Source organism: Passer montanus, unplaced genomic scaffold (assembly GCF_014805655.1).
Source record: "Passer montanus isolate IOZ18808 unplaced genomic scaffold, ASM1480565v1 scaffold45, whole genome shotgun sequence".
NCBI classification, from domain to species: Eukaryota; Metazoa; Chordata; class Aves; order Passeriformes; family Passeridae; genus Passer; species Passer montanus.
In genome coordinates, this window is record NW_024369373.1 from 4,190,654 (window position 1) to 4,213,113 (window position 22,460).

A 22,460-nucleotide genomic window follows, 5' to 3' on the forward strand; every position below is an offset into this window, starting at 1 on the left:
CCCAGCCTCACACAGCTGCTCCACACACAGCCCTGGATCAATGAACGCCGGGCTGCCTGCAGGAGGGTGCTGCTCTCCTCAGGAGATAATGTCACAAGCAGCAATCAGCATCAGCGAGCAATGCTCCCTCCAAAGCAGATCTCATTAAGTTAATGTCTAGTGGAGAGAAGTAAATGATGTGACATCTCCTCCAGCAGCCTTGAATGAGCTTTCAGGGATAACAGAAAAATTTGGGGGTAAGGCTTTATTCAGCACAGTAAGTGGACATGTAAATAAGGTAGGGTTGTGTAACAAAGGTACACGCTTCCCAAACATCACATGGCCAAAATCCAACACCAGAACCAAAACTCCAGGATCATTTGGAGACAAAGCCTGTCCCAGCTAAGATGCTCACTGACTGACTGCCTTCCTGTTTTACTCTCCACATCACAATGGCTTTCCCTGGGAAGGAGGGCCAGGGAAGGGGTGTCACCAACCAAGTGCTGGGCCAGGAAAGGCAGAGGGAGATGATGGGGAGGTAAAAGCCTCTCCCCAGATCTCAGCCAGGCATCACTCACAGCTCACAGTACCCTCTTGCAAGGGCCACCTCAGTTGATAGTGAGGACATCACTCTGGATCTCGTGGCTCAGCTGTGTCTGGAGGTCACTCAGTTTCTTCTTGAGGCCAGACAGGGCAGACAGGACGATGGTCTCAGGGCGCAGGGAGCCGCAGGACTCCACGTTGTAATAAAACCTGAGGTTACAAGGCAGGGGTTAAGTCACCACCGCCTCTGCAAACCCACACTGCACATCATTCCAGCCCATCCACACCCACAGCAGGGAGATCTGCCTGGAATCCCAACCATCATCATCATCATTCACATCCCAAGCAGGCAGCAGCCAGTGCTGCCCCTCTACAACCCTCACACCAACACTCACAACTTCACAGGCTGCAGGAGCACTTCTGAGATTGATTTCTGTTCAGCACCATGACCTGTGAGCCAGCAGCCCCAAGCCAGGGACTAAGGCTGGCTGAGGCACTTTTGCAGTGCAATAACACCAGCAATCAGAGCATGAGATACACACAGGTGAATGAATACCTTGAGCAGGGTATTTCCCCTGCAGGCCTCACACCTCACTGAGTGTGCACCGCCCTCCCTGGCAACACGAACTCAGAACTGTCTAGTATCTCCCAGAGGGGAAAACCTGCCACATCGAGGTATATCACCACTTAACGCCAACTCCTGCCCTGCTTTTCAGGGAACGTCAGCTCCCTGGGCTGGCAGTTTCAGCACAGTGTAAACACTCTTCTATTAATGAGAGCCCATGAGATGCACCCAGCCAGTCAGCCCATGTTCCAGCTGCAGCACTGCATTCAGCTCCCTACCTCTCTGGCTTCCCGTTGGGGTCGTAGGGAGCCTGAGCATCCTCGTCGTCGATCTCCGAGTACTCACTCTTGGGCCTGGAATCAGAGAGCAGCAGAGGTTACACAGAGCCCCTGCTCCAGTTTGCCCCCATGAGTGAGCACTGGGGCTCACGTGCAGCACACAACAGGGTGGTCATCAAACACTGAATCACAGAAAGAAGCTCAGTTGCACACTGTGCTTTGTGGCTCCTCATTAATGCCCCAGAGTCCTCCAACAGCACTGGAAGGGGATCAGCCCTGCTCTGCCCAAACTCAGCCAGCCCTGTACTGTGGCTCCATCCACCTGCACTGGTTCAATCTGGCAGGTGCTTTCAGTGAAGGGATGTTGATTCCTGAAGGGACTGTGTTTATGGAGCTTGGATGTATTTATGAAGTAATGGACCTTGGGTTATCTTTTCTTTCTACTTCCCACTGGGTCAGGAAAGCACTGGAGTACTCAGCACTCAAGTCTGGGAGGCACAGCAGGGAAAAAATCTCCTGTACAAAAGACACCACCTGTATCAGTGTGCTCCATCCTGATGTCCTGCACCTCCTCTCCTCTACCAAAATCACTGCAATACCTGTGCAGCAGTTAGGCAAACACATCTTTTTACCTGAGGCATCCCTTGGTTTGTAGAGCACCACACCAGAGACTGTGTGGAACCACTCAATCCATGTAAGAAAACCCAATGCCTTGAGCTGTCTGAGAAGCCAGCACAGAAAATCCTGTACCCACCAAGGTCTCCTGCTGGCCTTCCTCTGCCCCAGCAATGCCCAGAAACACTGATCCCAGCACGCTGTAATCAGCTGCCTGATAAATAAAACTGTATTTCTCAAACAAACCCTCTGCCTGTACAAACCACTGAGAGAGATAAAGTGTTAATGAAGGTGGGATTTCTAGTTACTTGCAGAACCACCCATGACCAAAACAGTGCAGAGGTTTCCATGACCTGACAGCTGTTTGGAGAGTCCAGCTGCATGCCAGTGCTCTGCCAACAGCCTCAAAAAGCAACTAGCATGAAAAACTAAACCAAAAATCATAGCTAGCCTTGGACAGCAGAAGGCTTTGGCTCTGTATTGTCTTCACAAGGAGTCAGATGATCTTGAAAAGACAGACATATCAGGAACTGGCAGCTCAAATATCAATCCTCTTTTGGGATTTTTCCAACTTTTACATATATTTTGCCTAGCACTTCTCAAAAACTGTTTCCTGGTGCCCTGTCTGTTATATACAACACCAGGTTTCTGAGCCTGCCACTGATCAGTGTTTACAGCAGAGCATCCACCACCCTGCCCAGTCCCTGCTCTCAGCTTGCCCTGCCTAAAGCACCTGGTTCCTCACTATGCTGCTGGCTGCAGGGTGCTCAGTGACAGGATGTCTGCTAGCTGATCACTGGGACACAGAGCCAGGAGCAGCTCAGGTGAGCAGCATTCATGAAAAGTGATGCTGGATAAAGTCCTCACCCAGGCCAAAGCAGGGCAGCATCTTTCCAAAAGTAAAATCATGTCACTTTTGGATGAGAAGCTGTGTGCATCTTGTGCAGAATGGTATTTCAGAGGAGAGGAAAGGGCCAGAGAGGGAAACCCTGCCAGAGCTCAGGCTCCAGGAGTGAGGAAATGTATGGGTTAAATCACAGCCATACTGGGCTTCCTCAAGCAGGCTGAAAAATCAGTATTGCAACCCAGCCTTCCACTCTTTGCTCTCATAGCAACTTCTTTCATCTCACATGGATCTGTTCCTTCCTCACCCAAACCTACAAAACACTTACACAGGGAAGAAAAAAATCAGCAGGAAGTGGTGAAAAAGGGCATGAAAGCAAGGCAAACCAGCAGTGATGGTACGTGAGGGAGGACAAAAGATGACCCCAAACCAGTCCACCTTGCATGCAGCTGCCAACAAGCGACTGGCCTTGCTACCCAACCCCAGGAGCAGAGTCTGCTCAAGGGGATGGAGGCAGGCATGCTCCTGAGCCAAATTACCCCAGGGCTGCAATGTAAATTGTGGCTTGCTGGCAAACCCTTCCAGTGCCTGCAGGCAGCCAGCAGCACGTACCACTCCTCGGGTTTGGGGTAGACCGTGTGCCGCAGCGCGTTGTCGGGGTCGTACTCGAAGGCCACGCCGGCCGTGGGGTTCCACTTGGCGTGCTCCTTGCCAAAGCCCTTCTTGGCATAGGCCCGCAGGCGCAGCTCCTGCCCCTTCCGCAGCTTCACGATCAGGATGTCTGCAGGAGCACGCGCAGAGAGAAATGAGCCTGCTGGATCACACTCTGCAAAGACTTTTGGTGCCCAGGAAGATGTCACCAGCATCCAGGGCTTGATTAGGTTCTTAGAGGGGCTCAGCTGTGTGCCCAGAACAGCTGAGTAAAAAGGAGCTGCACAGGCCCCCAGGGAACAGCCAACACCACACCATTTCACCCCCTTGCCCTCTCTAAGCTCTCAGAAGCACCCTCTGCAGTTCTGGGACAATCTGAGTGGCATTAAGACAAAATGCTGCCCCACTTGTGCAGTGACACCAACTGCTCAGAAGCATTGTATTGACAGCTGCCTTACGGTTGCACAGCTAGTAAAGAAGAATGAGTTCAAAGAACCTGAGAGAAAAGGGAATTTCCTCCTACAGTTCTTGCTGCCAGTAACCCACCACTCACCATCCTGCTCCACGTAGTCATTGGGGTCATTGTCTCTGCTCCGAGATGTCACCTGCAGCAGCCAAACAAAACCAAGCAATTTAGGGACAAGATCAGCTTGGATGAGTGCTCCAGCACAGCTCATCTGCTTGGCTCCTAAAGGCACTCCCACAACTGCTGCAGATGACACACAGCACTCAGCCAAAGGAGAGTAACAGACAGCAGGCTCCAGCTGGGCTTTACCCAGGCACACACTGTCACCAGGCAGCAGGAGCAGCCCAGGCTGTGGTGACATCTGGAGCCACCTCAGCAGTGTATTGGAACATTTTCTGTAAGTCCCTCTGCCTCTGTCCCACTTCAGCACCACCAAGCCTCCCCAGGACGACTGCACTGCCCTGGCCCAGGCTCCTCACACTCTGCCATGCTGAGAGACAAGAACCAGCAAGCCAGAGGCCATAGGGCAGCCAAGGAGTTTGGGATGAGGGGTGCAGGATGAGGCCACACTGCTTTGCAGCCCATCAGACAACAAGTGAAGGACAGCATGGCAGAGATGAGGAGGGCACTGGCACACATGCTGCTCCTGCAGACACTCCTGCTTTGCTCAGCCATAGGGCAGCCAAGGAGTTTGGGATGAGGGGTGCAGGATGAGGCCACACTGCTTTGCAGCCCAACAGACAGCAAGTGAAGGACAGCACAGCACAAACAAGAAGGGCACTGGCACACATGCTGCTCCTCAACCACTAGGGTTTAAGTGGAGCTTTAGGCAACATGAAATGTGGTCAGAGTGACCATATCTGTGTTTGCCACCCTGCCTCAGCAGGAGCAGGGAGGTCACCCTTTCCCTGTACTCAGCAGTGGTGAGGCCACACCTGGAGTGCTGTGTCCAGTTGTGGGCCATCAGTTTGGGAAGGACCTTGAGACACTTGAGCACATCCAGAGGAGGCAACGAGGCTGGAGAGGGACTGGGAACACAAACCCTGTGAGGAACGACTGAGGGAGCTGGGGGTGTTTAGCCTGGAGAAAAGGAGGCTCAGGGGTGACCTTATCACTCTGTAACTCCCTGAAAGGTGGCTGTGCTCAGGTTGGTCTCTTTCTCCAGGCAGCACTGACAGAACAAGAGAACACAGTCTCAAGCTGAGTCAAGGGAGATATAGGTTGGACATTAGGAAAAAGTTTTCCATAGAAATAACGATAAAGTATTGGAATGGTCTGCCTGGGTAGGTGGTGGAGTCACCATCCCTGGACGTGCTTATAAAAGATTAGATGTGGCACTGGGTGCCAGGGTTTAGTTGAGGTGTTGGGGCTGGGTTGGACTCGGTGATCTTGAAGGGCTCTTCCAACCCAGTGACAATGTGAAATGTGTGAGTCCTGTGAGTCCTGTGAGTCCTGTGAGCGCAGGGGTGGCACTGACCGGGATGACGCGGGGGTTGTTGGAGATCAGGTCCCGGGAGGTCACGTGCCGGGTCTGGTCCTCGTTGCAGCGCACGTCCAGCGTGAACTCCACGGAGCACTCGGGGCAGAACTCATCACACGTGCAGTCCTGGCACACACACGGGTTCTTCATGCAGAAACTGCCAGAGCTTCCCCTCAGACCCAACCGCCACCACCCTCACAACGACGCCCCACAGCGCTTCTCTTGACTCACTCTGGAATATTGCATCTTGTCCACAATGTCGTCGCTGGTGAGCGGGATGAGGCCTGGGAGGAGCAGGAAATCAGAGCAATGTCTGACAGAGCACAGGAGACTCTAACCCTGATTTTGCCCACAACACACCTTCATCCTCCTGCCCACCCAGCACTCACCCAGCCTGTGTGCAATGAACTCATCGTGGAGCACGGAGGAGTTGGCATCTATCTGGACCCAGTCAATGGCTGCAGAGAGGAGAAAGTCACAGGAACACTCATGTGGGGAAAATCCAGCTTGTGAGGGCACAGAAACCATTACAGAGACTGCAGAGACACTGAGGCAGCATCTGCAGGGCACTGGCTGAACACGGGTAAGGAGAGCCAAAAGCAGAGAGGAGGAGTGGGAGAACACAGAGGGACTGCGACCACAGGCAAGCGAAAGGCCTCACCTATGATGGGGACTTCTGCGATGAACACTCTTCGGATGGAATTCGCCACCCTGAGGGAGGGAAACGCCCGTGTTTGGGCATGAGGGGCGTGGGGCTGCAGGCCCGCGCACCCGGCCGAGGCTGCTGCGGGGCTTTGCCTCACAGACCCTGCCCGGCCGCGCCCGCGGGGAAGCCGGGTCCATGAGGGAGTCCCGGGCCTCCCGCGGCCGCTCCACCCCCGGACCCGCCCGCCCCGGCCGTGCTCACGCCAGGTCCGTGTTCTCGATGATGAACTTGACGTTCTCGTCCGTCAGCTCGGTGATGCGCACGGTGGGCTGGTTGGCGTACGGCATGGCTGCCCCGCCGCGCTCCCGGGCCCGCTCCCGATCCCGGCCCCGCTCCCGCCGCCCGGTCCGTCCCGCCCCGCTCCCCCCGGCCCCGGTGCGCCCGCAAAAAGAGTCCGTGCCAGGCTGAGTACGACTTTATTGGTGCCGGGGAAGGGCCGCCGCCGCCGCCGCCTCACCGGCGCTGGTTCAGCCCCGCCAGGTTCTTGATCTGTGGGCACAGGGAGAACGGCGTTAGTGCCCCTGCCCGGGAGCAGGGACGCGGGGCCGAGAGGCAGCTCTGGGCCGGGCAGGAATCACACCGGAGCCGCTGCGGCCACCCCGGGACCGGAGCCTGCCCTCCCGGCCCGCAGGTTTCAGCTTGGGGTTATTTCTGCGGCCACGCAGACCTGGGCAGTGAATCTGTGCTTTGGGGGCATCAGCCGGCTCAGCCATCCTGCAGAGGCCTGCAGAGCTGAGCGCTGCTGTGCAGGAACACAGCTCGGGGCACCCCGCAGGGGAGGCTCGGAATGTGCTCCCCACCAGGGATGTACTGGGGTGATTCTGCCCTGAAGCACCCGACTACAGCCCACCCCCTCCAGAACCATCCAGGTTTATCCGGATCTGCCACCCTGAGGGAGGGAAACGCCCGTGTTTGGGCATGAGGGGCGTGGGGCTGCAGGCCCGCGCACCCGGCCGAGGCTGCTGCGGGGCTTTGCCTCACAGACCCTGCCCGGCCGCGCCCGCGGGGAAGCCGGGTCCATGAGGGAGTCCCGGGCCTCCCGCGGCCGCTCCACCCCCGGACCCGCCCGCCCCGGCCGTGCTCACGCCAGGTCCGTGTTCTCGATGATGAACTTGACGTTCTCGTCCGTCAGCTCGGTGATGCGCACGGTGGGCTGGTTGGCGTACGGCATGGCTGCCCCGCCGCGCTCCCGATCCCGCTCCCGCTCCCGGCCCCGCTCCCGCCGCCCGGTCCGTCCCGCCCCGCTCCCCCCGGCCCCGGTGCGCCCGCAAAAAGAGTCCGTGCCAGGCTGAGTACGACTTTATTGGTGCCGGGGAAGGGCCGCCGCCGCCGCCGCCTCACCGGCGCTGGTTCAGCCCCGCCAGGTTCTTGATCTGTGGGCACAGGGAGAACGGCGTTAGTGCCCCTGCCCGGGAGCAGGGACGCGGGGCCGAGAGGCAGCTCTGGGCCGGGCAGGAATCACACCGGAGCCGCTGCGGCCACCCCGGGACCGGAGCCTGCCCTCCCGGCCCGCAGGTTTCAGCTTGGGGTTATTTCTGCGGCCACGCAGACCTGGGCAGTGAATCTGTGCTTTGGGGGCATCAGCCGGCTCAGCCATCCTGCAGAGGCCTGCAGAGCTGAGCGCTGCTGTGCAGGAACACAGCTCGGGACAGCAGGGGAGGCTCGGAATGTGCTCCCCATCAGGGATGTAATGGGGTGATTCTGCCCTGAAGCACCCGACTACAGCCCACCCCCTCCAGAACCATCCAGGTTTATCCGGATCTGTGCAGGGACACAGCAAACATCGGCACTGGGACACACCAAACATCGGCACTGGGAGATATCCCCGACCCGAGGGCACCTGTGGATGTAAAACAGCCCGGGGTTCTCCAGGGGAGGATCCTTTTGGCATGTGCAGGTAGGAGAGATACTAAATTCCACCACAACTGCAGGGGGAAGGAGGTGGGAGAAATTCTTGACAAGTGCTTCATCAGTAAAAACAATGTCTAATTCATGTTCCAGCCTATTTGTCTTGTCCTGCTACAAGGTAAATGTATTCCTGATAACGAGGAAATCACTTTGTTGCTAAATGAAATGGGAGTTGTCCAAAAATAGAACCACAGCCTGGCCCTGAAGCCCTTCAAAAGTCACTCCTGGGCACACAAAGGGTTATTTTGTATCCCAGAGGAAGTGCAGTTGCCTCTGCACGGACAGAAAGCAGGCCAGGACACCAGCAAGTGAATGGATCCTTGGAAGGACACTGAAGTCAAATGAAAGAGCTTGAGGAAGTCACCGTGCTGTGGCCCAGGGACTGGTGCCACCTCCCAAGCACCCATGGGGCCACTGAGCCTCTGTCAAGATTGCCAGCACAGGGGCTGGCACAGGAGAGATCCTGTCACAAGCAATGGAGAACAGCTGGATTTATTCTGGGCACCTATCTCTCATCCCCGCAGCTTCACTTAATTTCCTTATGCTCTGTTCAAGTTCTTTCACCACAAAACAGTGAACTAACCTCAAACTACCAAGGAAATCACCCCTAAATAAATCTAAGTCATGAAAGACAATAGTTTTTCCACGTTGTCCTCTAGATTTGGGAGGAGAACACAGGCTGACATTCAGAAGCAATTCTGCTCTCACAGCCCTGCTGGTTTCAGCATTACTTACAGTCACTGCAGCTCCCATCAGGCCCTGCACAACAGCTTCTCCAGTGGATTGTACCTGGGGGAGACAGGGAGAACACGACCTTTTGCTTCCTGCAGTTGCACCCGTGGCCCCCAAACACAGAGAGAAAATGTACAACAAACATGAATCTGCTACAGAAAGGTGCTGGCAGGACTGCAGACAAGGGACAGCCACAGACAGGGCACATGGAAGGGGTTTCCTGGGATGTCTCCTAACCACTGGGACAGTGACAGAGAGGGCACCTCCATGTCAGTTGAGTAAAAACCACACCATCATGTATTGATTTTGAGCTGACAGCAGCCAGGGGGTCTCTCAGCAGATGTGCTGATGGAAAAGCCAGGCGAGCCCCACATTTCCCTGTGCAGAGGGATGTGCTGCAGCACTCTGTGCCTAGGCTCACCTGAGTGGCTGTGCTGCTCATGGTCATGGCGTCAGCCACTCTGTTTGCCAGGAAGCGCCACGTGTCCTCGAAGCCAGGGGACGAGTCCTGCAGCATCACCAGCTCCGTGGTGTTGTAGATGCCAGTGAGCACGGCCCGCCGAGTGTACCAGTTAAACTGCAGGGCACGGGAGAGACAGCTGTGAGCTGGCTGCACACCAGAGTGCAGAGAGCAGCAAGGCAAATCCCACACCCACAGCACGTGACGCCCCACAGAGAGGAATTTGCCATTTGCAGCTGGATCTTGCAGGGCCTGAGACAAAACTCTTTCTATTCTCTTCCTGCTCCTAAAAACCCACCTGAAGGGGTCTCTGAGGCTTGAGAATTCTCACATCCAGAGTGCAGAGGGCAGCAAGGGAAACTCCCACACCCACAGCACGTGATGCCCCACAGAGAGGAATTTGCCATTTGCAGCTGGATCTCTCAGACAAAACTCTTCCTCCTCCTGTTCCTAAAAACCCACCTGAAGGGGTGTCTGAGGCTTGAGAATTCTCTGCCTGGCTCCTGGTGTTGGGAAGAGGGATCTGCTGTGAGAGACTTTACACCCCACTACTGGGAAAGAGGGAGCAGGCTCAGCACCACAGCTTTCCTGGAAAACTCATGCAACCAGCCAGGAGGTGCAAACAAAACACAACTTTAGAACCTCTCCTAATCCTGCATCAGTGAGACTTTAGGAACAGCTCAGTGCAGACACTGGCTCCAACACGTTGATTTGACTTGCATAACATGGAAGGGACTTTCAGTTCCTGAAGCAATTGTGTCCTTTCAGTTGTCTTCTGGTTTATTCCTTTAATTTTTCTGCTGTCTTACTTATTTTTCACTTCAGTAGCTTCTCTTTTATACACAGATAAAAGAAGCTTATTAAAGTAGTTTGTTAAAATGGCTCATTTAGCTTTTTCCATCTCACCCTACATCTATAAGAATTAAAGTAATTTATTAATTGCTATAATTAAGGTTATAATTTTCTTTTATTTCCTGCCAGAAAGATGAAAGCTTTAATAAGCTACTGGTATTTTTAGGTAGGTTCTTTAAAGGTTTTCAAGTCAAGTCTGTAAATGCTATTGCTGGTAGAAGAGAGCTGTTTGACAGACCCACTGCTCATTCACTCAAAACTGGATTAACCTCTCAATCTCAAAATCTCAACAACTTTGTCTGTGTCTTCAAAAAAGAAAAAAGAAGAGCACTTAAGAGCCTAGGAAAGTAGGTCCTTTTAATTTGCACTAATCCCATTGGCAGTAATTTGCATTCAGTCTCAGTGGCTCTTAAGTCTCTCTAGAAATTAAGTTTAAAAGGACCCTTGGGTGCCTCTGAAATGCCCTCTTCACTCAACAGATGGGCCATTTGCAGAGGGACTCAGCCCCTCTCCTATCCGAACCTGTGATTTTGCCAAAGTGCTGAGGGGTGGAACCAGCTTGTTCCCAAAGCACAAGGACTCACATCTGTGGACTGGTCCCCAGCATAGTGCCAGATGTCATCAATCATGCTGGTGAGGAGGTTGAGGCTGGAGGGGATGTTACGTGGCAGCAACAGGACACTCAGGGCCTGCAAAGGAAACACACACAGAAATGGGAGCCAACGAGAGAAGGATGTTACACCAAAGGAGACCAACACTGCTCTGCCCTGTTTTCCTTTCCCTGCTGCTGCTGACTTGCCTCCAGCTCCCAGTGACAAGTGCTCCCAGCTCTCTGCAGTCCTTCCAAGCAGCAGGATGTGCAGGGAGCACACAGTGGGGCTCAGTAAGTGGCACAGTAAGTTCAGACCTCAGCCTGTACTGGCCCCAAAGATCCCTGCTCAGTTCAAACATCCCTGTGCTGTCTCTCCTGAGCTGCCTCTCTGGCATGGAAACATCAGAGCCTGAGCTGACTCACACTGTGCTGTGCCCCTGTGGGCAGGGAGTCACATCTCTCATTTCTCTGAATTTGACTTTGAACTCAGAGCTGCAACCACGGGCAGAACAGTGCCAGCCATAATGGCCCTGCTGGGATCCTGCAGCCTTTGAACATAATCACACAGTGCCAGGAGAGACACAAACCACCCACATCCTTCACAAGGCAAATTATGCTAATCTGAAAGAAGAACATGAAGCCTGTGCTCTCTCTCTGTGCATGGGGTGCAGGATTCAGCTGCCCAGAGGCCAGCAGTGGCTCTGGACAGAGGCTGACATGGCAGCAATCTTTGCAGCCTGAGATCAGGAACTCTTTGCTTGTCACTGTAGCCACAATTCAATTCCTTTCCCACTGTGGGAAGAATGGCTTGAGAGTTAAATGTGAATCTAGAAGCATGGAGCCCTCTCAGTTGAGCTCTACCCTCAGGCTGCCAGGGGTTTGTCAGTCACACACTCGAAGGACAGTTCCCTGCAGCAAAGCAGTTCTGCATTTCCAGGTGTGAGGTGATCCCAGTGCAGCCACAACACTGCACAGAGCCTGACTCTGCACACAGGACTGAGCAGAGACACAGGGAATCCCCTGGGGATGCCAGATGGGTGGAGAGAACAGAGAGCTTTGCCTTTCCAGAACTGCGAGATACAGTTGCTCTAAGGTCACCTTTAACTGCCTCCTTCCAAGGCTGCTCTCCTCTTGAAGGCTACTAATCATGTGAAAGCAGCCAGGGCTTCATTTACTACCTTCAACTAATCTGGTGGAGAGACTATGTTGAAAGTTACAGGGTGTTTAAAGTACACAAGCAAGAGACAATGTTGATATTACTTTTATACCTGGGGCCATTTCTCAATATATGGAATCAGCATCCTCAGTCTGGCTTCCACAGCATCTTTCAGGAATTCATCTATAGGCTTCTTCCTGAGTAAGGAAAAAAAAAATAGGAAGGATATCCAAGTTAAACTCAATTCTGATCTTGAAAGATCAATCTCCACCTGGTTGAGCAATAGATAAGCAAAGCATTATATATCCTTCATGCCTTTGGTCCTAGTCTGTATCTGGGAAGATGGTTTCATTTGGGTAAATCATACTTTTAACTTAAAGTATCTGTGTTCAAGGTGGCCTCTCTGTCTACCCAGCTCCCAAAATCTGCAAATGAAGTCATTTGTTCACACCCAGTACTCACTCTGCTTCTCCCAGCTGCACCAGTTTCTGCTCCTTCTTCAGCAGCTCAGACAATTTGGTGTTGCACTCAGACACAAAGTGCAGGATCAGTTCACTGCCATCACTGTGAAACAGCCCTGCTGCAGCCACAGAGAGGCCCAGGGTCTGTAGGGAAGAAGAAAGAAGCACAGCCCAGGTCAGACACTGCTAAGCAGGATCCAGCTACAAAAAGCTGTATTTATTTTGTGAAAGACATTATGTGAATTTAAACAAAGCAACACTGCATTAAAAAGTGCTTGCTGGACACGTTCTCTCTTTAGGATTCACTACTCTGTGTTGTGCCTTAGTCTGACTCTGAAGGGTTATCCTGTAGCAGCTGGGTTTCCTTCCTGCCCAGCAGCATTTGCTGACTAGGGTGCATCGCCCAAGAGTATGTGGGGGAAGCATGCAGGCCTGGCTGTCCCTGCACTTCAGCTCCATCCAGTTTTCAACTGGTTTGTTGCTTCTCTCCCCACATACCTTGGCTCCCTCTGCAATGGCCTCTGCAGTCCAGCCATGCTCAGGCACAAACTCCAGCGCCGCTGTGAGGATTCGATGCTGCAGCTGCTCCTCGCTCTCATAGTCCTCAGACTCCTGGCCGCCCTGGCCAGTGTAACTATGAGAAGGCATTGTTACAGTGAGGGGAGTGTCACCACAGACAGCAGAGCCCTGGCTCTGCCGCTCGCTGACACCAGGCACTTCTTGAGACTGCTTAGTACAAATCTGGCCTCCTGCAGTAAAATCCTTCCCTGGCCAGAAAAATGATTCTTAACGAACCTTTGCTGAGAGAGAAGAGAAAAATAAGGGAAGGAGGCCTCAGTGGAGATGCCTGCATGGAGACCAATCAGCCCCACATTCCTCTCCTTTACAGGAAACTAAACTATAGCCTTTTCCAACGTGGGCTTTATACTGTGGGCATATGGACAACACATGGTCCCTGGTTTTTTGGATTCACACAAAAATCCAAAAGCAAAGACTTGCACTTTGCAGACAAGGGTGTTTCCCTCTTGAAAGCAAGCTCCATGCTGTTTCCATGGTGGAATTTGCACGGTCACAGCAAACCAGCTCTCCAGCTGCTGCAGTCTGGGGCTCCTTAACTCTGGGTCTGTTGTCTTCCAGTTTCAGATGTGAGGTTCAGGAAAGCAAAAGCCCTCCGCTGCTCTGTCAGTGGGACAGTGCTAGAAGGAGCTGTGAGTTACCTGGGGTGCGGGCCCTGAGGTTTTTCTTCAGGCTGGTGGCCAGCTGGAGGTGAATCAAAGTGCTGCTGAGAGGAGGATGCCCATGGCTCCTTCTTGTGCTCATCAGAGGTTCCCCTCAGCGCGGCCGAGGCCTGCAGGGCACGGAGTGGAGGGTATTGCTGGCACCTGACCACTGCAAGGCAAACCAACAGTCAGCATCCCCTTCCCACACCACGAGGCACGGAAAATTAAGGTGGAGAGGGTTGTGGTGAACGCAGCTGAAAAGAACACAAATTCATAGTGGCTTTTTTTTATGCTTCTGTTAAGTGCCGCTCTCAGCTGAGCTAATGTCTACGTGAACACAGCAAAAATGTTTTGTGAGGGAAAGAGCAGTGCAGAAATAGCATGTACTGCAAATTGTTCCCCAATCTCAGACTGAGGACCAGGCACCCAAACATGCCCTCTCCCCATTTTGGTCCCCGATTAAGGAGTTGGGAAGAAGGTGCTGCCCTGTGAGCAGATCCGACTGCTGAGCTGAGGAGCCCTGACAGACACCAACGCTAATCACTGAGTGATCACTCAACGGCACTCCGCGGGAACTTTTAATTCAGCTGTGGTTTTTTGGATTAGGCTTTTTTTTTTTTTTTTTTTTAATAAACTGGGTTTCACGGCCCACGCTTCTAACGACAAGCACCACGGAGCAGCCCCGCGTCCAAACCCACCGGCTCGGCGGCGGCCCCGCTCCCCTCACAGCCCCGGTGCCCCTCACCCGCGCGGCCCCGCCACAGCCGCCAGCCCGCGCGCCGCAGCCCGCCCGCCGCCGCCATCTTGGAAGCGGGCAGAGCGCGATGACGTCACGGTGACGGCGTCAGGCCGGGACGAGCGAGCGGAGCCGAGCGGGCCGGGCCGCGGGAGGTGAGCGGCGCTGCCCCTTTTCCCCTTAAAAATCCCTCGTGAGCGCCGGGGGTGGGTGTGCCATGTGTAAGTAATTCCTTCACGGACTTTCCTCACGCCTCCTGTCCCTGCTGCCGCTGAACCGTCCGTGCTCGGTGACCGAGAGGTTCATTGCACCGGCCGTAGGGCCCGCAGCCTTGGGGAGCCGGAGCGTTCCGGGGGGAGCCGGAGCGTTCCCCGGGGAGCCGGAGCGTTCCCGGGGAGCCGGAGCGTTCCCCGGGGAGCCGGAGCGTTCCCGGCCGCTGGAAGCCGGCTGTGCTGCGTCAGGAGGCTGCAGTTTACAGCCCTGGAACGGTTGGGGTTGGAAAGAACTGTCGGGATTATCCCATTCCACCACAGCAGCTTTCTGATCTCCCTGCGCTGTTGTTTAACCCCTTCCTTGCCCCGTTCCTCGGGGACTGTTGGTGTGTGTGACACGAGATAAGGGCCCCTCCGTGCCACCCGCACGGGATCTGCGGCCTCATCTCAGGGAGGTGGCGTTGCTGTTGATGCAGTTTGGGCTCTGACTGATCCTGCAGGGTCACAGCCTGCTGTTCAGAGAGGAAGCTGTGACTTAGGGTTTATCTTTCCCACCTTGGCCTAGCAGCTTAGGTGTCTTTTGAGATTTTCAGCCTTCTTCTTGGGAAAGGTGACTTTTTAATGGGATTGATATATGTGATTACAAATGCTGTTGTCTGCTGTAGCTGCTTAGCTTGTGTCACACCTGCAAAACCAGCATTGAGATGTTACAACCTGCAGTGTACATCCAAGGTGTATATTCCCTACTGGGTTGGCATTGTGGCTGTTTTAGTGTGAATTCCTACCACAGTAGCACAGAAAAGGCACAGGTTGTCCCCTTCTGAGCTTGTTGGCAGTTTCCAGGAGGGAGGGGGGAGTCCACAACACACAGAGCCAGAGGAACTGTGGGTCAGAATCCACTCCCCACCTCACTGCAGTTAAATTTGTTACATATTATCCATGAGCTGTGCTCTAGTGACAGCGTGGTGGCAGTAAGGCATTGCCCAGGATGTGTGATGTAGCAATTCCTGGTACAGACCTTGCCTACAACTGTCTCTCCAGAAATAGGTGTGTCGTTTCCAGCTAATTGAAGGTACACTGGGCAACTGTTCTGGTCAGCAGTGCTCTCTGTTCTCTGTGGTTGTGTTAAATTAGGAAGAAAATAGGTTTGTGTTGGATAGAGGAGAGAGGGGAGGTCATTGGGTTCAGTGCTGGTGCTCCTCTGAGATCAGGTGATGGTGGGATACTATTGCCATGCAAGGAATACAATCTCATATAAAATATCAGTGGAGACAGCTTTCTCAAAACTGGCACTGCACATTCTGTTCTGCTCCTCCCTCCCTGTAATTTGCTCACCCAGTGCCACCAATCATAACGGTGGGAAGAGCCTCAATCTGGAATGCTGGGAATGCTGAAAGTTACTTTTTTTCTTCATGTACTGCATAAGTAAACTCTGCTAGGTCCTGTTTGGAGTAGGAGACACAAGGCAGTGTTTAATGTCAAATAGCTGTCACTGCTCAGGAAATCCAGAAATCCTGTGTTTGTCTTATTCAGATTTTTAAGAAAAGCAGGTAAGTATTTTTGTTACTTTGTTGGTTTCTTTAAAGCATGGCTCACAGTCTCCCAGCAGTGAACTGGAGAGAAGCTGAGTTATGCCCTGAAGTGTAGCTCTTTCTTCATGTCCTGCTAACGCTCAGTTTGTGGGAACTTTGTGTTGCCCATTTCCAGAAAATTATCCCCATTTATTAAAACAACTCCCCAGCTGATTCAGTCACAGTCCACAGAGGCACTTACCCTTCGTCTCTCTTCCCCCCGTTCCTCCCCCTGCCCCTGGGGGTTTCAGGTTTGCTGCAGCTGGCATGGGGGAGTACGGAGTGGCTCCGGGCCAGCGCGTGGCCATCATCTGGGACAGCTCCTCGCCCGTCGAAGCCCTGAAGAATTTGGTGGATAAAATCCAGTCACTGGTGGGAGCTGATAATCATATCTCTGTGGAAAATGTTAACCAGCTGTCTCACTGTAAGAATGAGCTTAAATTTTCATGTTTCCTTAAAAGGGAGGGGGTTCTGCTGCTGTGTGATCCAACAGCTTCCCACTTTGGGAGTCAGCGCTCAGAACACTGACAGCACCTGCCTCTTATCTGGGCAGTATCCCCCCGTTCCTCCCCCTGCCCCTGGGGGTTTCAGGTTTGCTGCAGCTGGCATGGGGGAGTACGGAGTGGCTCCGGGCCAGCGCGTGGCCATCATCTGGGACAGCTCCTCGCCCGTCGAAGCCCTGAAGAATTTGGTGGATAAAATCCAGTCACTGGTGGGAGCTGATAATCATATCTCTGTGGAAAATGTTAACCAGCTGTCTCACTGTAAGAATGAGCTTAAATTTTCACTGTTTCCTTAAAAGGGAGGGGGTTCTGCTGCTGTGTGATCCAACAGCTTCCCACTTTGGGAGTCAGCACTCAGAACACTGGCAGCACCTGCCTCTTATCTGGGCATGCAGCAGGGGAAGTGATGCACCGTGGCTGTGCTTCTAAGATTGGTGTCTTTAATCAGTTCCTGCTGTTGTACTCAAGCATGAGGGGTGAGGGAGGTGGCGCTGGTGTTTTAAGCTCTGTGTGTACATGTTCAGTTGTACCATCTTGCTCTTTTTCAGCGGCTCACAGGGAGTCCAGTTTCGATGTCATCCTCTCTGGCATGGTTCCAGGCAGCACAGCCCAGCACAGTGTGGAGCTCCTGGCAGAAGTAGCTCGGATACTTAAGCCAGGGGGCCGTGTCCTCCTGAAAGAACCCGTGGTTACAGAATCAGGTGAGAGAATCTTGCTTCCATGGCAACAGAGCATTTCTCATGAGGATTAGGCTGAAATAGAAAGGACAGGAACCCTGATCAACATTGAGAGATTTTCATTCTCCTGACACACTAACTCAAATCACAAGGTTTATATCCTGTGCTTATCCTGGTAACATCAGAGATGTTTGCAGTCACTCTCCTATCAAAGATGCTGGATAGGTTTGTTCCTAAACTGCAGTGAAAAGCTTCAGTGATCACTGCTTTCTCCCCAGAGTGCAGTGTTAAGTAGTTGCAGATGTTGTGTTTCTGAGGAGCTTCTGAAGTGGTTTTAAAAACAGGTGACAGATGCTGAAGAGATTGTCCCAGAAGTGCATTGAGAAATAGTTGTCCAGAAAAGGTTAAAAGTCTTTGGACTGAGTTTTAGGAGAAAAGCCAGAGCACCTGCCATGGGACAGCTGGAGAAGCCATGAGAAGGCAAACACAAGATGATTTCTTAATGTAGTGTGTTCATTTAGGAGCCCATGCTGTGAAAACTTCACGAGTAGTTTAATAGGTAAAAATGTTGGGGAGGGCGTTTGTTTGGGGATTTGTTAAAATCTTTTTTTTTGATGGGTATTGATTGGATTGAGAAATGTTTTGGCATATATAGAACATATTTGGAGCCAGAATGGCTTTGTGACCCCACACTGTTATTCTAATGAACAAGCTACTGCTGCTTTTTCTGGTTTGTTCTGTCAACTGGAAAGGGCCCAATTTTGGTGCAGAAGTTTGGCTCAAGTACTTCCCTCTAAAGTTCTTGCTCTTTCAGGTTTCTCAGTGGGCTGTATTCTTGTTCTTGCCTTCTCCTACTCTCTCCTTTTGTGTCTTGCAGGAGACAATGGCAAAATCAAGACAGCAGCCAAGCTCCTCACAACTCTGACTCTCTCTGGATTGGTGGAAGTGAAGGAGGTAGGGATATGTTTACCATTTCCAGAAATGCCCTTGGGCAGTTACCTGGGGATTTGTTGGGTGATGAGGTTTTTAGCTATCCTGGTTTGCCATAAATGTGATGGCCACTGCCTGGCACAAACTTTAGTTACTGTCAGCATAGTTGTTTTCTTTAGGATTGAAAATCTGTTCACTGGAATGCTGGGCTTGGTGTTAAAAGAAGGGGTTCTGCATATGGTTAACCTGAAATCTTTCTTGGCAGCTGCAAAAGGAAGCACTGACCCCAGAGGAGGCCCAGTCTGTTGGAGAACATCTGGGTTACCAAGGCAGTGACCTTGTCATTATTCAGATAGAAGGCAGGAAGCCCAATTTCGAAGTGGGATCCTCAAGACAGCTCAAACTTTCCTTTGCCAAGACACCTGCTCCTTCAGGTAAGGAGTGGTGCATGCTGCATATCTGATTTTGTGGCTCTCAGTGACAAGCACCACTTGCAACAGGGAGACAGTTCCCAAGCAGGGAGTGCTACAGCAAAAAGCTATGAAATGGGGCTTTCCAAAGTTGCTTGAACTCTTATTTTTTGGAGTAGATGGGGCAAAGGCTGGAATAACTACTATTTCTTCCTTTGTTTTGGCTCCAGCAAAATCCCCTGTGGACCCAACTGCTGCCAAGCTGTGGACACTGTCTGCCAATGATATGAATGATGAAGAGATGGTAAGTGGTTTTCTTTGTGAGGCTTTGCTGTTCCTTCTCTCTCCCCATTCCTTCCTATTCTAAATACTTTCAGTCGTGCCTCTTAGGAAGCTGTACAACTTCAGAGGTAGAAAAACCTCCCTAGGGCAAAATAGTTCATCTCCTTCATGGGGTCTGGAGAGCTCAGTGATGTGGTGAGGGCAGAGAGGAGACAGGGATAAGAGGGCAGAACTGCAGCTCTTTAATGCCAGTGTACAGAGAGCACCATTTCTTTGAATGTAACTCAGCAGTGTCATTCCCTACTGAAAAGTCCATTTCCTAAATTTTGTCTCCCATGATGTGTTTTCAGGATCTTTTGGACTCTGATGAGCTGTTGGATTCAGAGGATTTGAAAAAGCCAGATCCATTGTCCCTCAGAGCTCCAACCTGCAAAGAAAAGGGCAAAAAGAAAGCCTGCAAGAACTGGTCAGTGCTGGAATTCATGTATCAGTGAACCTTTCAACTGCTGTATTAAGAGTTGGAGGGATTTAAAAAAAATATTGTAGGAAATTTGCTGTTCCTCAGAGCCCAACTCTCTTAGTTCATGTCCTTTCTTATCTTAATTATTGGAATGTAAATCCAAATACAGTGAAAATTGGCCTGTGACTGCTACAAATTATCACGATGGTGTATATTATCAACAGCCATCTTGGAGGTGACTGATAGCTTGTGCAGCTTGCCTAAAACCCTAGTTTCTCACATTCCAAGGAGAAACAGCACATATAGCAAGTGCTGTAGTGTCATTTCCCACTCAGTTTAAACTTGAGTGTTTCAACACTTGTTATACAAACCGTGGTGTTGAAGAGCAAAGTGAGGAGCGCGAGTGCCAGAGTCAGCTGTGTCGTGTGACAGAGTGAGGGCTGTTGCATGTGAGTTGGGCTGGCACAAGTGTTGATGACTCATGACCTTTAAGCAGAAACATGCAGGTGACTTCTTTGTTTTTCTACAGCACATGTGGCCTGGCTGAAGAACTGGAACAGGAGAAGAAGGGCTCACAGCCCAAATCTGCTTGTGGAAATGTAATTAGTATTTTTTTTCTTTATACTATGGTTTGCAGTATATGATCTCTATGTAGGAATTGTGTTCCCTAGTCACTGCAGCCTGAGCTGGATCACTGCTTCCACACACTGCCTGTGCAGCTTCTGCAGAGCTTCAGCCTTTGCCCTGGGCCCATGTGCTCTGTACCAGCACATGCAGTCTGTTCTGACTCCCTGGGGCAATCAGAGCGAGCAGTGACCCTTTCCCTCTCTGCTCATGGCCTAACCAGGGACCTGCCCAGGGAGGATTGCCTTGTGGGAGCTCAGGGGGCTGCCCCAGCCTGGCCCCCCCAGTGGGGTGGAGACTCATTTCTGTGTGAGCCTGCACAGCTCTGCCATCCACACTAACCAGATGTGTTGAGAAGGGGGTAGAAGGGAAGCAGTTTCTGTGCTCATAGATGAGAAGCATGACATCTCTTGACCTGGAGAAACCTGTGCAGCTTGTGCAGAGCTTCAGCCTTTGCCCTGTGCCCATGTGCTCTGTACCAGCACATGCAGTCTGTTCTGACTCCCTGGGGCAATCAGAGCGAGCAGTGACCCTTTCCCTCTCTGCTCATGGCCTAACCAGGGACCTGCCCAGGGAGGATTGCCTTGTGGGAGCTCAGGGGGCTGCCCCAGCCTGGCCCCCCCAGTGGGGTGGAGACTCATTTCTGTGTGAGCCTGCACAGCTCTGCCATCCACACTAACCAGATGTGTTGAGAAGGGGGTAGAAGGGAAGCAGTTTCTGTGCTCATAGATGCTGAGGAGCATGACATCTCTTGACCTGGATATCACAGGGGAAGAGACCTGAAAGTGGCACCTGATTACAGACAGTGCTTTTCTTTCCCTTGCCAGTGCTACCTGGGAGATGCATTCCGCTGTGCCAGCTGCCCTTACCTGGGGATGCCTGCCTTCAAGCCTGGGGAGAAGATTCTCCTGCCAGAAAACCAGCTGCACGATGCCTAACAAAGACATGTCCTGCCAAGGACTCTGCTGCTTTTCCATCACTCTGAGGTTCTTCCTGCAGTCCTCATCCTCTCAAACTCATGCTCTCCAGCCAGTGCTCCATATGGGGAGGGACACTGCTGTGAGCTCACCACTTGTCATCAGCCTGGGGCTACCCGATCCTCTGGTGACAAGTCACGTCTTAGACTTCATGTTACACCTTGTTTTGGCTGGCCTGCCTTGATCCTGGGCGCTGGTCACAGCGTGTCCCACCAGCAGAGGGAAGTACAGTCACGTGTCAGGTTGTCCTTGTGTGCCTGTGGCATTTCCCATGCCTGTGTCCTACAGCTCTAATTAGTCCTGATTTTCCCTGGTGAATCAGCAGCTCTGGCTCAGTCCCCGGGGTGATGGGCTCCTGCTCTCTTTGAAATTTTAACCTGCAGCCCCTCATGTGGAGATGGTTCAGCAGCTCCTGTGGCAAGTCAGGAGCAGGGAGTACACTTAGCAGTGTGTACTCTTAGCAGTGTGCATGGGAAAGGCTGGCAGGCATAATGAATTTCCAAGTGTATAGGGAGCCCCTTCCCCCAGCTGTTTTTAGCAAAATGACAAAGATTCAGTCCCGCCAAGAACTCCTGCCTTTAAGGCAGGGAGCTGATGAAACAAGATCTGTCTTGTCTCCCCACAGCTTTAGTCCAACACGAGCTGATAACACAAGGGCAATCTGAGACTATCACCTCTCTTGGTGGTTACCCAAGTGAGTTACCTGCAGTGTCAAATACATAAGAACATAGCAATAACTTAATTTCTAGGTGATCTGTGGTGGCCCTCTGCTCCCTCTCCATGAGATACTATTTATTTGTGTAGCTCCTACCCTGAAGCATCCTGCAGGTGTGGGATCAGGGTGCTGTTCACATTTTGTGCTGGGCTTGCTTCTCACCCAGGGAGGGGGAGGAGGAAAGCCCAAATTCAGTGTCTCAGTGGGGACTGCTTTGTTTGGAGCTCTTGCTCTGCAGGATGTGACTTCTTCTCGTGTGCTGAGTTACTAAACTCATGGAGAGGGCTGGGATGAAAGGCTGTTCTGTTCTTGAAATAAAAGTGACCAATAGTAAAGCCTTTGTTTTAAGGCTGGTATTAGTGATATTCTTTTACTCAGCCTCTCAGTGATTTCTTAAACTGTTCAAATGTTAGACTGCATTTTGGAGTTCTGCATAAACTGTTCCTCTGAAAACTTGACTTGAATATGTGGTATGCACTGGAAACAACAGATGTTAAGGAAAATGTAAGAAAACACCTTTCTGACTGCTCAGATCTGCTCTGGGAATCATTGCCCTAGTGATTGTACTGCCCCCAGGCTGGCACTGGTGGGATTGAAGCCCCTTCCTTCCAGAGCACAGCTTTCCCAGACCCCTCTCACTCCTCTCCAGTCCCTGCTTCTGTCGTCAGTGAGAACAGCTCCCAAGGAGACAGGATTTGTGTGATAAACCAGCTGTCCCACTAACTTGTTGCTCCTAGCTAGTGATGATCCTAGAAGGAAATGGGCAAAAGCTCTGCACACTGACAGCCTTTGGGGGTTATATTGCCTTTTCCCAGCCTCACTGGTAGTAGGAGCTCAGATCTCTTTATGAGGTCC

At 52.2% G+C, this 22,460-nt stretch overlaps 3 protein-coding genes across 6 annotated transcripts; 1 reads left to right on the plus strand and 2 right to left on the minus strand.

Moving 5' to 3' along the window:
- Positions 1 to 229: 229 nt before the first annotated feature.
- On the minus strand, positions 230 to 6,508 carry POLR2C (RNA polymerase II subunit C). 2 transcript variants are annotated; one of them, XM_039721080.1, is made up of 10 exons: positions 6,329 to 6,508; positions 6,083 to 6,132; positions 5,811 to 5,879; positions 5,653 to 5,705; positions 5,419 to 5,547; positions 4,029 to 4,080; positions 3,437 to 3,605; positions 1,366 to 1,440; positions 558 to 732; positions 230 to 441 (listed from the first exon to the last, which is right to left on the minus strand). In XM_039721080.1, the coding sequence occupies exons 1-9, from the start codon at positions 6,412 to 6,414 to the stop codon at positions 588 to 590; spliced, it is 828 nt and encodes a 275-aa protein (XP_039577014.1). In that variant the 5' UTR covers positions 6,415 to 6,508; the 3' UTR covers positions 230 to 441; positions 558 to 587. The 2 variants fall into 2 exon arrangements, with proteins under 2 accessions (XP_039577014.1, XP_039577013.1); XM_039721079.1 differs by having other exon boundaries at positions 230 to 732; positions 6,329 to 6,506.
- A 902-nt stretch (positions 6,509 to 7,410) lies between these two features.
- Positions 7,411 to 14,398, minus strand: COQ9 (coenzyme Q9). The gene is made up of 9 exons (XM_039721074.1): positions 14,254 to 14,398; positions 13,506 to 13,677; positions 12,787 to 12,922; positions 12,290 to 12,432; positions 11,940 to 12,024; positions 10,664 to 10,768; positions 9,189 to 9,344; positions 8,771 to 8,824; positions 7,411 to 7,500 (listed from the first exon to the last, which is right to left on the minus strand). The coding sequence occupies exons 1-9, from the start codon at positions 14,309 to 14,311 to the stop codon at positions 7,465 to 7,467; spliced, it is 945 nt and encodes a 314-aa protein (XP_039577008.1). The 5' UTR covers positions 14,312 to 14,398; the 3' UTR covers positions 7,411 to 7,464.
- On the plus strand, positions 14,356 to 21,975 carry CIAPIN1 (cytokine induced apoptosis inhibitor 1). 3 transcript variants are annotated; one of them, XM_039721078.1, is made up of 9 exons: positions 14,356 to 14,465; positions 16,279 to 16,451; positions 17,079 to 17,231; positions 18,085 to 18,161; positions 18,403 to 18,571; positions 18,778 to 18,851; positions 19,180 to 19,295; positions 19,819 to 19,888; positions 20,741 to 21,975. In XM_039721078.1, exons 2-9 carry the CDS (start codon positions 16,295 to 16,297, stop codon positions 20,849 to 20,851), a joined length of 927 nt encoding a protein of 308 aa, XP_039577012.1. In that variant the 5' UTR covers positions 14,356 to 14,465; positions 16,279 to 16,294; the 3' UTR covers positions 20,852 to 21,975. The 3 variants fall into 3 exon arrangements, with proteins under 3 accessions (XP_039577012.1, XP_039577010.1, XP_039577009.1); XM_039721076.1 differs by lacking the exon at positions 14,356 to 14,465 and adding an exon at positions 15,640 to 16,006; XM_039721075.1 differs by lacking the exons at positions 14,356 to 14,465; positions 16,279 to 16,451 and adding an exon at positions 16,593 to 16,791.
- Positions 21,976 to 22,460: the final 485 nt, after the last annotated feature.

Bases quoted from the DNA above. Each gene is read 5' to 3' on its own strand.
- POLR2C (XM_039721080.1), bottom strand. From the start codon at position 6,414: ATGCCGTACGCCAACCAGCCCACCGTGCGCATCACCGAGCTGACGGAC. The intron at 5,880-6,082 runs GTGAGGCCTTTC...TCCTCTCTGCAG, and splicing joins CGCAGAAGTCCCCATCATAG to CCATTGACTGGGTCCAGATA. The intron at 5,548-5,652 runs GTGAGTCAAGAG...TGTGTGTGCCAG, and splicing joins ACAAGATGCAATATTCCAGA to GACTGCACGTGTGATGAGTT.
- CIAPIN1 (XM_039721078.1), top strand. From the start codon at position 16,295: ATGGGGGAGTACGGAGTGGCTCCGGGCCAGCGCGTGGCCATCATCTGG. The intron at 19,296-19,818 runs GTCAGTGCTGGA...GTTTTTCTACAG, and splicing joins AAGAAAGCCTGCAAGAACTG to CACATGTGGCCTGGCTGAAG. The intron at 19,889-20,740 runs GTAATTAGTATT...TTCCCTTGCCAG, and splicing joins CCAAATCTGCTTGTGGAAAT to TGCTACCTGGGAGATGCATT.
- COQ9 (XM_039721074.1), bottom strand. From the start codon at position 14,311: ATGGCGGCGGCGGGCGGGCTGCGGCGCGCGGGCTGGCGGCTGTGGCGG. The intron at 13,678-14,253 runs GTGAGGGGCACC...TTTGCCTTGCAG, and splicing joins GCTGTGGCGGGGCCGCGCGG to TGGTCAGGTGCCAGCAATAC. The intron at 10,769-11,939 runs GTATAAAAGTAA...TTTCCTTTGCAG, and splicing joins ATATTGAGAAATGGCCCCAG to GCCCTGAGTGTCCTGTTGCT.